General features: G+C 56.3%; 1 protein-coding gene across 6 annotated transcripts; it reads right to left on the bottom strand.

The window, feature by feature from the left end:
- Nucleotides 1-788: 788 nt before the first annotated feature.
- CA9 (carbonic anhydrase 9) lies at nucleotides 789-5,987 on the bottom strand. 6 transcript variants are annotated; one of them, XM_008269532.4, is made up of 11 exons: nucleotides 5,437-5,987; nucleotides 4,648-4,677; nucleotides 4,250-4,420; nucleotides 3,961-4,103; nucleotides 3,785-3,877; nucleotides 2,812-2,878; nucleotides 1,999-2,156; nucleotides 1,663-1,798; nucleotides 1,514-1,540; nucleotides 1,096-1,177; nucleotides 789-973 (listed from the first exon to the last, which is right to left on the bottom strand). In XM_008269532.4, the coding sequence occupies exons 1-11, from the start codon at nucleotides 5,780-5,782 to the stop codon at nucleotides 907-909; spliced, it is 1,320 nt and encodes a 439-aa protein (XP_008267754.2). In that variant the 5' UTR covers nucleotides 5,783-5,987; the 3' UTR covers nucleotides 789-906. The 6 variants fall into 6 exon arrangements, with proteins under 6 accessions (XP_008267754.2, XP_069910173.1, XP_069910187.1 ...); XM_070054072.1 differs by lacking the exon at nucleotides 1,514-1,540 and having other exon boundaries at nucleotides 1,096-1,198; nucleotides 1,651-1,798; nucleotides 5,437-5,854; XM_070054086.1 differs by lacking the exon at nucleotides 4,250-4,420 and having other exon boundaries at nucleotides 5,437-5,850.
- Between the last annotated feature and the right edge of the window lie 7,445 nt (nucleotides 5,988-13,432).

Genomic DNA, 13,432 nt, shown 5'->3' with positions numbered 1-13,432 from the left:
CCTCTCAGTGCCCTCGCAGCCTCTCTGGTGCTGGCCACGGGCAGGGGAGGACCCTGGAGTGTGCAGGGCCTGCACCTTTAAGTGGGAGCCGTGGGGTGGGGGCACTGGTCTCCCTGAGGAGGGGTCGTGAACAGGCCATGTGAAGCCGAGGAGCTCACAGCTCAGGGGGAGTGTCTTGGCCCACTGGGCAGCCGGGCCAGACCACACCTTCTGCCTGCAAAGCTGCAAGAGGTGGCACACGGTGGGGCAGTGGAAAAACCCAAAAGCTCTTATGTGGCTTCTAAGCCTGAAGACTGCGGCCTGCCTTACCCGAACACGTACACAGCGACACGTGCACACACGCACAGGGCACTTGCCACAGGATCGGTCAGTCTGCCCCTCTGCCTGACAACAGCTGTGCGTCCAGCCCTGATCCTGTGAAGTGTCACCTTACAAAGGAGAGGGGACTGTGTGAGTAAGCAGAGGACCCCGAGATGGGGAGATCGTCAGGGTAGTTAGTCCCCGTGTAGTCAGCAGGGGCCTTCCAGGAGGTAGGCAGGAAGTAGGGGATGTGGCAGTGGGGGGAGCAAGAGGTTGGAGTGATGACGTGAGGAGAGGCCACGAGCCCAGGGATGCAGGTGGCTTCTAGAATGGAAGGAGGCGAGGCAACCATCCACTCCGAGTGTCCACTAAGGCCATTTTGGACCCCTGGCTCCAGAACTCAGAAATATGCATTCCCATTGTGACAGCAGCAGCAGGAAACCAATGCCCCATCCTTCCAAGCTAGGAACAAAGGTGACTCCCACATATTTATTAGAAATGTTTATTTAAAAAAATTCTTTGCGGGTTAAGAAGGAAGTGGTTAACGGGCACGGCAGGACCCAGTTTCCTGTAGCCGTCTGCTCTGCATTGTCCAGATCCGGGCCTCTAGGCGCCAGTCTCTGCCATCTCTGCTGGGTGGTAGCTAACCCCCGCTTTGGTCTCAAACCTGTCACTGCACAACAGGGACGCCTCGTCAGCAGACTGGCCCATGATAAGCTCACTTGCATGCAACCTGGGTGAAACTGGGACCCCAGTAGGGATGGCTTGTGCCTGAGGGAAGGGTCAGGGCGGTACCTGTGCTGCCTCTTCATCTGCACCAGGAAGGCAATGCCGGTGGCAGCGAAGAGGAAGCCAAAAACCAAGGCCAGGATGTCCCCTGGTGGGGGAGAGGAAAAGGCTGCCTCAGGGAACGAATGGGGGGTCCACAGGTCCCCTCAAAGCCTGCTCAGTGCATCGTCCACCACCCCCGCCCTGAGGTCTCAGTCTCCAGGAGAGGCCGGTCAAGGGTCAGGGGTAGACAACACCATTCCTCCTTCCTGAAGACCACAGGGGGAGGATGCTGGATTTCTGGAGCCTCATTCGGGAGTCTGACTGTGTGTCCTATTGGAGTTGGGGGAATCTTGTGCAGACGGAGGTGGTTCTAATGAGCCTCCGGGGCTACATGGGGCCCACAGGTGCCCCCCAGCGTCAGGGGCCAGGGACACAGACTCACCAGCTGCAAGGCAGGAATTCAGATGTACTGAAGGGAAAGAGAAGCTGTTAGAGCCGGGGACTTGGGACCTCCAGTGACAGACACTGGCACAGTGAAGACGCATGGGAGGACGAGGGCCCTGAGGCTGGGGACGCCACACAGAGCTGCACCTGGCTCGGGGCTGCTGTCTCCTCCAACAGGAAAGGAGGCCTCGATGATTCGCCCATTCAAAGGCTGCGCCGCCCGGAAGTTCAGCTGCAGCCGGGAGTCACCGGGTCCCCACAGGGAGTCTGAGAGGGTGTGGAGCTGGGGCAGTCGGTAGACAGCGCAGGTGGGCTCACAGTGTAATGAAGCAAAAGGGTCCCGGGCCTACCCATGGCTATCACCTCAGGCCTCCACCTGCCCTCCCCTGGCCGCTCGCTCTCCCCATCCTCCTCTTGCTCATCTCATCCTGTCCCCTTCCCCCTGCGGCCCACCCCCTCTGTCAGCACCACGTCCAGTCCCACCTGCTTCGCACTCAGCCTCACTGTCTGGTTAAACACAGTCCAGATGACCCCCTGGGAACAGGGGGGTGTGGTCAGAGACCCCTCATAGCGGAAGTAGCGGCTGAGGTCGGAGGGCAGCAGTGCAGACACATCCAGGCCTGGGACCCAAGTTTCTGAGCCTGAGGAGAGGACCTGTGTTGGGGTCTCACCTAGATCACGGCCCCGTGAAGCTCCAAAGATACAGTCCACCTCCCAGAAGTCAAGTAAATGCCCCGAGACCACTTCTTTAGTAAGTGGTTCCTTCGAGCCACACCTCTCAGGAGAGCAAAGGGCTTCTCGGAGCGAGAGGGCTCTCTGGTCTTCCCTCTTGCTTTGCACACTAGCAGCATTTAGTGGACCACTAACTGGACCACCGGTTTAAGCCCAGTGTCAATTAAAAAGGGAAAATGAGCTGCACACACACACACACACACACACATAAAACAAAAGCACACAGCCCTCTGGTTTAGCATAAACCCAAAGGTCCAGTAGAGCAAGCGAGGTTTAAAATGACCCGGAGTGACTTAGAGGGGGAAGATTTCTAGAGAAAGTACCCACCAAATTTGCAACATCATTTTGGGGTCTTTTTTTGCTTGGCTTTTGGTTTTGAACCATAAATCCTGTGGCCAGCAGTTGGCCCGTGCCTGGCGCTCTCTGGTCAGCTTCCCCATTAGGACAGAGATGGTTCACAGCTCTGCCAGTGCACGCCCGTCTCCATCCTCAGCCGGAGACCTCCCCCAGTGTAGTCTCTATGAACTGGGGTGCAGAGGGTAGTGGCCAGACCAACAAGCTCACCTTCTTCAGGGATTTCTTCCAAATGTGACAGCAGCTGCTCATAGGCGCTGTTTTCTTCCGGGCCCTCCTGCGGATGACAGACAGTGCAAAACAGACTGATACACGCATCTGGGCCCTGGCTGGAGGCCTGGACGTGGGAGGGCTCCCCACAGCCTCCCTCCCTTTCCTCAGCACTGAGAATGGTAGGGAAACAGACAGCTTCATTATTACCCAAAGTCGTAATACTCTTGCTTTGCAAACTAGCAAGCTCGGCAGACCAGTTTTCAATGGCAAACTGGAGGAGAAGGGGAAGGAGGGGCCACCCGTCCTGGAGACAAGGCCTCGGTGACCTGGGCCCTATTCACTTTGGTCACCACCTCCGCACACTCCATGGTCCCCCACAGAAACCCATCGTACAGATTCGCATTCCTGCTACCTCTGCAGCCACACTCACGATTCTCGCATGGACGCCTGCACTGGGGGGTCCTGCCCTGCTGATGCCGATGCCGCACTTCTCTGAACCTTGGTCTCTCAGGTCGGCCTGAGCAGGCAGACCGTGCGCGAGCCTCACAGGTGTCTCTCCACTCTTCACTTTACTCAGCCTGCTCCAGTCTTTCCGCTTGTGTGATCATTTAAGAGGTCACAGTACTGCATCCCACCAAGGGCAACCATAGGCCATTGGAGCGTTAGCACTGTCCGTCTCCCTGACTCGTGCTCCTGTGCTCCTGTCATGCCCCAAGTGGGCCATCAGCTGGGGCGTGGCAGCACTGCTCCCTGTACTGGGCATTTCCTTTTCTTTCAAGTTTCACCTCCTCTCTGGCCGCCCTTTTTACCCTGTATTCTCTCTATGTCTAAAATGTCAGCCTCTGGCACTGGCTGTGGGCTTCCCGAGGGAGGAGGGACAGCCAGGGACCAGGCTGAGCGCGCTGGACCGGCTAGGGAGCCCGGGAGCTGCGGAAGCAGCGGGTGGGAGGGTGACCAGGTGCTGCCGTACCTGCAGAAAGGCAGCCAGTACTGCCAGCCCCCCCGGGCGCCCCAAGGCCTGGCCGATCTCGGCGAACGCAGTGCTGAGATGGACCACGTGGATCTGGGGAGGACGCGAGGGTCAGACTAGTGCAGAGCTCCAACTCCGCTCCGCCCTTTGCTCCTCCTCTGCTGCTCCCGGCTCACCTCGGCAGGGAAACGGTGCCCGTTGACGGTGTGCTCAGAGCCCGGGCGGTCCGCAGACCCCCAGTGCAGGTGCAGCTGCAGCGCCCGGTACTCCCGCCCGGGACCCAGGGCCATCTGCAGCCCGGGGGGCAGAGTCAGCTGCACTGAGAAGGGGGAGGCGGGGTGATCCCACTCTGCCTCACCCGCCGGCGAGGGCCAGCCCCACCCCCAAACACCGCCCCCCCAGGCTCCGCCCCGTCCCCTGATGGTCCCTCCGACTTGGCTGGGGTTCCGCGCGAGACCCCCTCACCGGTGTGGCCATTGTTGCGCAGGCGCAGCTCTGGGAGCCGCGGGAGCTCGAAGCCCAGGAGTTCCAGGGGGCGCAGGGCCGGGCAGAAAGCGGTGAGCTCCGGGCGGATATTTACCGGGGACTGAAAACGGCCGGCGCAGGCGGGCGACACCTGGGGCCAGGGCGGGTCTCCTGGGGTGAGAGAGGATGGTGAGGCTGTCTGGCCATTGGGTCGGGGACTCTGAGGGAGCCCGGGTGTAACGGAGAGGGGATGGGATCGGGAGCTAGAACTCGGCGGCGTGGGCGGGACAGGCGGCGGGCGGAGGGTGGCCGCCCAGGACCCGCGCGAGGCCGGGGTGGCGGCGGGGCGCATCAGTGGAGCTGGGTCCCCGGGCGGCGTGCGGGGGTGCGCGTCTCACCTCCATAACGCCAGTGGCTGTGGTCGTCCCCTGTGTAAATGAGAAGGGGTAACAGGCCGACGTGAATGCCCAGTGCTGCCCAGCAGCGGGAGCATGGTGGGTCGCAGTCCTCAGACGCCCCGCGCGGGCACCGCAGGTAACAAATGCCTGGTGTCAATCACAGGGCGCTGCGACCAAACACCCCCGCAGGCCCCAGAGAGGCCGGTTGGAGCCCTTGCTTTGGGGTCTGCAAAGGGACGGGCGGCGGCTCGGTCCCCGGGCCCGAATCCGTGGGCCAACTTTCCTTTCTCCCTCCCTCACCCATGCCCCCACACCACCCCCACTCATCCCTCTGCTCTTTCTGGTCTCCCACTCCTTTCCTAAAGTTCCTGGTGTGGAAAGCAGAATTCCAGATTCCTCTACCTGCTGTTTCCTGGCTAGACAGATGACCTCTGCAGTTCTCCTCCTCTCCCTCGGATACCCACTGTCCGGCCCCATCTTTCCCCCTCTCTTCCCCTGTACTCTGCTCTCCTTCCCTCCTCCTCCCCCGATGCATACTTCCTTTGCATGCTCAGTTCTTTCTCCCCAGCCTCCCCCTGTCTTTCCCATCACTTCTCTCCATCCGTGCCTCCCTCTCCCCATCAGCCAGGCAGCGAGGGGGCTTGTGGGGCAGGAGCTCTGGGGGCTGGAACGGCGGCTGTTAGAGAGCAGGCTCTGCCCCTTCTCTGAAGAACCACGGCCTGGACCAGGCTCTGGGCAGGGAGGCATGAACCTAGGGGAGCCTAGATCGGGAGGTGGACGACAGCTTACCTTTCTTGCCCTTGTGGGCGTTGTTCGGGGGGCCGTGAGTGTGCACCGGAGCTTCCGTGGTCAGTAGGTCCTCTAACTTCAGGGAGTCCTCTTCTCCTGGCTTAGTCTCAGCCTCAGGGGAATCCTCCTCCCCAGGTGGATCCTCCTCACTGGGCAGATCTTCCTCGCCTACTGGATCACCTTCCCCTGATGAACCTCCTCCTGTAGCCGATTCCCCCTGCACCTGGGGCAGGCTCTGGGGATGGGCGGGCACCAGGAGCAGCAGCAGCAGCAGATGTGCGGTGGGGCCCCGGGCAGGGGCTGGGGTCAGCAGAGGGAGCCAGGGGCCCGAGCACAGGGGAGCCATGCGGCTGACTGCAGGGTGTCCCGGGACACGGTGTGTACGGGCTGTACGTGCATTGGAAACAGGAGCCGGTGGGGGAGGAGCGAGCTTGGAGGGGAGCAGGCTGACTCACAGAATGCCCTTTTGTAGAGAGCGAGCCAAAGTCCCGCGGGTCTATCTGGCCTCGCGCCCCCCTCCCCGATACCAGAGGCTGGGTAGGGGTGGAGTGAGGGGCAGGTGTGTGCGTAGGGAAGGTTATCGAAGTCACAGGCTTGGCTTGGAAGCCAAGGCACCACCTGGCACTGTCCATGCTCTCCCTGGCACTACCCGGCTGCTTGCCAGCCAGCTTCAGTTAACCCTGGCTTGCTTCCCAGCCCCAGGCAAGGAAGGGGAAAGATGGAGGAGCTGGGGTCCCTAAGACCCCTGGCTAAGAAGGCAGGCAGCCCTCGTATACACCTCTGGCCTAGGTAGGGAACAGGCAAAGGGGTAGGGCGGGCTGCTGGGTAGGCCTAGAGGTGAGTCAGTGGAGGGCTGGCTGGGAGGCAAACCTGGGCATGAATGGGAAACTCCGAGTATGGGTGAGAGGGACTCTGATGAGTTTAAACTAGATGTATTTTTTAAACTTTTCATCCTATTACTCCCCTGCTCGAAAACCTGTGTCAGCTCCCCAACGGGCTACCAGAGTTATGCCCACCTTCTTCTGACGTCCAAGTCCCTTAAAACCTTACCCAAGGGACCTTTCCATCTTATCTCTGGCTACTCTCCCTCATGCCTCCGCCAAGTTAAACTATTCGTTCTTCCTCCAAATCTTTTACCACCTTGGTTAATCTAATTCTTAACAATTGACGCCAGCCACTCTTGCATTCAACAAATATTTAGCACCTACCTTATGTCAGACCCTGGGCCATATCCTAGGGATATGGAAATGAGTCAGACATCACAGCGCCTGCCCGCAAGAGCTCACAGCCTCGTGCGGGGGAGACGGAGACTTTCATCATGTAATATTTAGCGGGAAGGCAGGAATTCTGCTTCGAAGGTGGTACAGAAGTGGGTAAAGTTTGATCAGGGCATTGAAGGAGAAGAAGTAGCAGGCTGGTTTGTAAAAACAATAGGACAGCGGTATTCTGGGCAGAGGGGAGGAATGAAATATTTTGAGCATGAGGATGATGGAATCCAATTCTTATATTAGGGCATGTTGGCGGCGAGTGAGCTTGCAGTGGAGGGAGGGCTGGGCACAAGGAGACAGCGTAGAAGAGAGGATCTCCAGCTCTCGAATGGGCGAGGGGCTCCCGGTCTGCCTGTTTAAGCAACTTCAGAGTCTCCTCCCGCGCTCCAGGGACTGCTCTGGGATCTAGTGACGGAGTACCGGACAGAGAACAGTCTCTACTCATTTTCTAGTAAGGCTCCTGGGGCTGCAACAAACTAGAAGACAATAGGGCCACTTCAGGTCCATAATGTAGGGCTAATATTCAGTAGGCACACACCAGTCTGTCTGTGTAGGATAAATACATGGGAATATTTCTGCCTGTTGGCATAGTGCCATGATCCCTAGCTTTAGGGTGCTCCTGCCACACCAGCTTCTCCCCGGGGACCCCCCCCCAAGCTCAGGATGCCCATGTGAAAGGGTAATGCCTGGCCCGTCAGGGGTCCCTGGACTACACTGGAGTGCCTCTGCCAGCTTCACCTCTGATAGGTCGGTGCTTATGTACCTGCTACCATGTTAATTCGTTTTACTGTCTCTCCTGTGGAAATACCTTCTACTCTTCAAAACTCAGTTCAAAGGCCACCTCCTCCAGGAAGCCTTTCTTAAATCAATGGTGGTCAGTGAGCCACCGCAGTTCTCTGCCCACCCCCAATCATAACCTTGCCCACCATCTAAATCAGGTTAAGATGATTTATGGCATTTTATCTTCTTTAATAGCCTTGCGTCCCAAAGGGCAGGGTCCAGTAATTCACTGAGTCAGCCTTTGATTCAACAGCCAATATGGAGCACTTTCTCACAGCAGCTCACCTTGACAGGTGCTTGAAAAACCCCAAATTGGTTAAGATGTCTTCCCCGCCCTCAGAGAGCTCCTCGCTGATGGCCTGCGCGTGTTAGGCAACAGCTGTCTTGGAGCTTGACAGCGCATGCTGTGGCACCCCCAACTCTCGCCTTGTCAAAGTGGCGGTCGTCGTGTGACCAAAGCTTGTGTAGCTGAATAGCAGCTGGCCTCTAAGGGGTCACCTTGGGATGCAGACAGCCCAGGATGCTGGGTTGCCATTTCTGGAGCTAAATTCACAGCCGTGCGTGGGTCTGACCCGGTGTGCACTCTGGACGGGCCACTGACTCTCGTCGGCAACTGTGTTGTCAGCAGTAGCTGGCTGGCTGGACCTGAACAGACAGGATCTAGAACCAACCAGTGTGGTTGAGGTGGAAAAGGTCAGGGAGTGGGGAGGGCAGAGAGAGCCCCTTGCCCTGTGATAACTGGAGTCTGGAGTCTGGAGGCTATCGGGCTGGACACCCTCCAGCACCAGTCTCCGTCTGCTTCTCTTCACTTTTCTGCTTTCCAAATGTTCCGAGTAATCCAGGTTTTATGTTTGTTTTTGTTTTGTTTTGTTTTTGAGATCTTTCAGGGTATCTTTGTCTGCTCGCAGAAGCACTGGGTGTCCGTGTCCTCCCATATCTATGTGGATCTCTCTCCACCGTCTCTGGAGCTCTCTCTCAATATCTCAGTATTTCCTGTAGGTGCAGCTCTCTTGCTGTCTCTGTTCCAAATGCTGTTCCCTACAGCTCTGTCTCCCTCTTTAGTTCTCTGTTTCTCAGGTCTGGGCGGAGAACGTGGACTCTGACCTTGGATCAGGCCTTCGCAGTGGGAGCCTGCCAAACCCTAAAACAGGTTTGAGCTCCCGGAGTTCTTGCTTCCTGAAGTGCCGCAGGTTGGGACAGCGTGTACTCAGGGCTGGCAGATTGTGTGCCAGGAGTGTGACCTCTCTGAGGTTGTTTAAGGCCAAGGCTTTGGTCATCAGGGTCTGTGCGTGCAAACACTGAGGGGCCACGTTACTAAAACGCAGCTCTGGCCAGGGCTGCAGAGGAGGGAGCTACTGGCTGGTGGGGTGGAAGGAGGAGAGCCCCTGTTCCCCCATCATGGGTTAGCAGCAAAGACACACCAGAGCCCTTCTGGGACCTCGAGGCTGACCTGAAGTTCTGGCCACTGCACCGCCTATATCCGTTTCCTAGGGCTGCTGTGAAAAATGACCCCAAACTGGGTGTCTTAGAATAGAAGAAAATCATTCTCATTGTTCCGGAGGCCAAAGTCTGATGTCAAAGGATTGGCGGGGCCACGCTCCTTCTGAAGACTCTGGGGACCTTGCCTCTTCTAGCTTCCGGCAGCTCCAGGCATCCCTTGGCTTGTGGCTGCCTGAAGCCAACGTCTGTCGTCTTCCCGTGGCCTTTTCCGCTTGTCTCTCCACTGGACGTCCCAGACCAGAGAAACGGAGAAAGAGGGAGACGGAGCCATGGGGAAAAGCATTTGGAACATTAGTGAGGAGAGAGAGAGAGAGAGAGAGAGAGCGAGAGAGAGATGTATCTACAGGCAACTCTGTGCTCCCAAGTATTGACAGAAAGCCCCAGAGGTGGTGGAGAGAGAGCCACACAGAGATAGGGAGACAGAGACACCTGTCATTGAACTTAGGGCCCCTGAGATAATCCAGGATGGTCTCATCTAAAATACTTTTATCTGCAAAAGCCCTTTTTGCAAGTAAAGTCACAGGCACAGGTTCTAAGGGTTAAGGCGTGGACATGGGGCCACCATTAGTCCACCTTCGGCACAGCAGAGAGGAAGTGGGTGTGAAGGGATGGCTGCCATTGCAGACGCCACACCCTCTTCCATTACCCTACTCCTGCTCTTGGTAGGCAGTTCATCCACACCCTTGGCTTCTGTGAGTTGATGGACAACCGAGTAGCCCCAGATGGGACCGTCTCCCCCATGTCAGCCTCAACCACCTGATGGACAAGACATTGCTGCTCAGCTGTCTCAGGAGCATCTCAAGTTCGACACGTGCCAGAAAGAATTTGTGTGGCCCGCAAACCTCCTCTTGCTTCTCCTTCAGCGAATAGCACCACGCTCCACCAGCAGGCTCTGGCAGAAACCCAGCGCCAACCTGGCTCTCCTCTTTCCCTTCACCTCTGACATGCAGTCATCCAGCCCTGTGGATTCTAACTTGCCAACTTTTTATCGACATTTTCCATCCCCTGTAACCTAGATGACAATGGCCTCCTAATGGGTTTTGCTGAGTCCAGCTAACCAGAATGACCTTCCTAAAATGCACACCTCAGCGTCCCATTTCATTGTTTTAAGATCCTTCCATGGTTTTCCAGTATTCTTTTTAATTTTTAAAAATTATTTTTAAAAGTTTTTTTTGTTTGTTTGTTTAAAAGGCAAAGCAATGGAGAGAAAAGAGATCTTTCTTCGGCTGGTTCACTCTCCAAATGGCTGCAATAGCTGGGGCTGGGCCAGGCTGAAGCCAGGAGCCTGGAGCGCCATCTGGGTCTCTCATGGGTGGCAGGGGCCCAAGCACTTGGGCTACTTTCTGCTGCTTTCCTAGCAACATCAATGGAAAACTGGATTGAAAGTCAAGCAGTGGGGCTGGCGCTGTGGGCTGTGGCGTAGTGGGTAAAGCCACCACCTGCAGTGCTGGCATCCCATATGGGCACCGGTTCTAGTCCCGGCTGCTCCACTTCCGATCCAGCTCTCTGCTATGGCGCCTGGGAAAGCAGCAGAAGATGGCCCAAGTCCTTGGGCCCTTGCATCCCCGTGGGAGACCCAGAAGCTCCTGGCTCCTGGCTTCAGATTGGCCCAGCAGCAGTCATTTCAGCCATTTGGGGAGTGAACCAAGTGATGGAAGATATCTTTCTTTCTCTCTCTCCCTCTCTGCAACTCTGCCTTTCAAATAAATAAATAAATATTTAAAAAGGAAGGAAGGAAGGAAGGAAGGAAGCAGGAAGGAAGGAGGAAGGAAGGAAGGGAGGGAGGAAGGAAGGGAGGGAGGAAGGAAGGAGGAAGGGAGGAAGGAAACTCAAGCAGCCAGGGCTTGAACCTGTGCTCTGGTATGGAATGCTGGTCTAGCAGGAGGCAGCTTAACCCACTGCACCACATTACTAGCCCTCCCTTGCTCTTAGAAGTCCTCTGTGCTTAGCATGGCCTGCAGAGGTTTGTCACTACTCTGGTCTCCATGTGGCGGAGTCAGAGTGAAGCTCTGTCTGAAGGTTTCGTTTGTTTTAAAGTTGACTTATTTATTTTGAAAGGCAGAGAGAGAAAAAGAGAGATCTCATCTGCTGGTTGATGGCCTAAATGCCTGCATTAGCCAGGGTTCAGTCAGACAAAACCTGAACCAAGGGCTCTGTCTGGGTCTCCCAAGCAGGTGGCAGGAACCCAAGTACTTGAGCCATCATCTGCTGCCTCCCAAGAACGTTTGCAGGAAGCTGACTTAAGTGCAGAGTAGCAGGGACTCACCAGGCAGTCCCTTATGAAATATGGGCGCCCAAAGTGGCGGCTTAACCCTGGGCACCGCAACACCTGCCCCTGGCTGAAGTACCTGATGGCTGAAGGAGTGCACTCTAGACAGTGGCCCAACTGTGGACAGCCATTGTGTAAGATGAAGGTAAAACAACGCAAGGCAGAGGGAATGGTGGAAAGACGGCCTTGGCCTCATGATTGAGCCACTGGGTTGTGCTAACCCTAGGGCCCTAGGGGCTGCACCTAGACTTCAGTTGCATGAACCAATAAACGCATGTGGACATTCACTTGAGACCGTGTAACCAACCAGTCCCTCCACCTCTCTGGTTTTGCTGGCTCTCTTGGAACCCTAACCCAGTGCAGTCTAATCCCAACTCTCCCTTTCCTCCATCCAGTCCTTCAAGTTGTTCCTCCCTGGTCTAATCCTAGAATGTTTCCTTTCTCAGAATTCTTAAAATATCAGAGCTGGAGGGGACTTCAGAATCCTAACAACCCCCAGTTCCTGGCTCGGAGCCCAAATGCCTAGGAGTCCGAAATGGTAGGAATGGAGTCTTAAAGAGTCTGCCTAGCATTTTCTTAAAGCCTGTCTAGCATTTTGTTTTTTAATAACATTTTTCCCTGACGACAAAGTAATGTATGTTCAACACAGAAGACATTGGGGGGGCACCGCTGTGGTGTAGTTGGTAAAGCTGCCACCTGCAGTGCCGGCATCCCATATGGGCATCATTTTGGGTCCTGGCTGCTCCACTTCCGATCCAGCTCTCTGCTATGGCCTGTGAAAGCAGCAGAAGATGGCCCAAGTCCTTGGGTCCCTGCACCCACGTGGGAGACCCAGAAGAAGCTCCTGGTTCCTGGCTTCAAATTGACACAGCTCCGGCAGTTGCGGACATCTGGGGAGTGAACCAGCAAATGGAAGACCTCTCTCTCTCTGTCTCTCTGGCTCTGCCTCTCTGTGTAACTCTTCCTTTCAAATAAATAAATAAATCTTTTAAAAAAATAAAAATTAATCACAGATCATTAAAACTATGTATGATATTCTTGACCACTAGTTTGACAAAGGGAGATCGGGATTGGGAGGCTGGGGAACTGGCGAGCGGTGCACTTACCTTTCCTAGGGCCCAGTCCATCCTCGTACGGGTGGACCAAGACCCTGCAATGCTTTTTTTTTTTTTTTTTTTTTTTTGACAGGCAGAGTTAGAGAGAGAGAGAAAGGTCTTTCTTCTGTTGGTTCACCCCCCAAATGGCCGCTATGGCCGGTGCACTGCGCCAATCCGAAGCCAGGAGCCAGGTGCTTCCTCCTGGTCTCCCATGCAGGTGCAGGGCCCAAGCACTGGGCCATCCTCCACTGCCCTCCCGGGCCACAGCAGAGAGCTGGACCCGAAGAGGAGCAGCCGGGACTAGAACCGGTGCCCACATGGGATGTTGGCGCCGCAGGCAGAGGGTTAACCTACTGTGCCACAGCACCGGCCCCCCCACTTTTTTTTTCAATTTACTTATTTTCATATATTTGTGGATTTCGGAACAGTCAAAGATCTTCCATCCCCTGGTTCACTCCCAAATGCCAGCAATATCCAGGGGTGAGCCAGGTGGAAGCCAGCAGCCAGAAAGTCAATCCTACTCTCCCCTGTGGGTTACAGGGCCCCAGGTGTTTGAGCCGTCACCTGCTGCCCCCGGGGTGCACTAGCTGGAAGCTAGAACTGGAAGAGGAGCCCGGACTCTGATACAGGATGTGAGACTCCCAAGCACAACCACCGCACCAAACTGCCGTGCCAAATGTACAGTATATTTTTCATCAAACACAAGCCCACCAATCAACTGAAAGCTTTTGGCTTTGGCCATAATTGCAGCAAACCCGAATCCCCACGTTAATATGAACACCTGCTGACCAGAAGTTCATTGGCTATCAGGTTGGGGATCAGTATGGACCTAGAAAACTAGTTGGTAACCTTAAACCTACAAACGGTTGTCCAAGGGTGGGAAGGCCTCTGTAACCATGGCCCATTGCTCCCTCCCCCCCATACCCCCAGGTCCACGTTGCTGCCCCGCCGGGGCCGTGGCCCTGCAGCGCCGCCCTCACGGTGGGGCATGGAGGAGGCAGCCGGTCTGTGCGGGAGGCCGGGCCGCCGCGCATGCTCCGTCCAGCGCGCTCCCCGCCCCGCCCCGCCCCGCCGGCGGTTGG

The sequence above is a fragment of the Oryctolagus cuniculus genome, chromosome 1, assembly GCF_964237555.1.
Source record: "Oryctolagus cuniculus chromosome 1, mOryCun1.1, whole genome shotgun sequence".
Taxonomy (NCBI): Eukaryota; Metazoa; Chordata; class Mammalia; order Lagomorpha; family Leporidae; genus Oryctolagus; species Oryctolagus cuniculus.
Note: the sequence above shows the minus strand (reverse complement) of the source record. Positions and strands in the feature narration are given on the sequence as shown.

Bases quoted from the DNA above. Each gene is read 5' to 3' on its own strand.
- CA9 (XM_070054072.1), bottom strand. From the start codon at position 5,782: ATGGCTCCCCTGTGCTCGGGCCCCTGGCTCCCTCTGCTGACCCCAGCC. The intron at 4,678-5,436 runs GTAAGCTGTCGT...TCATTTACACAG, and splicing joins CGCCCACAAGGGCAAGAAAG to GGGACGACCACAGCCACTGG. The intron at 4,421-4,647 runs GTGAGACGCGCA...CTCTCACCCCAG, and splicing joins CAGCCACTGGCGTTATGGAG to GAGACCCGCCCTGGCCCCAG.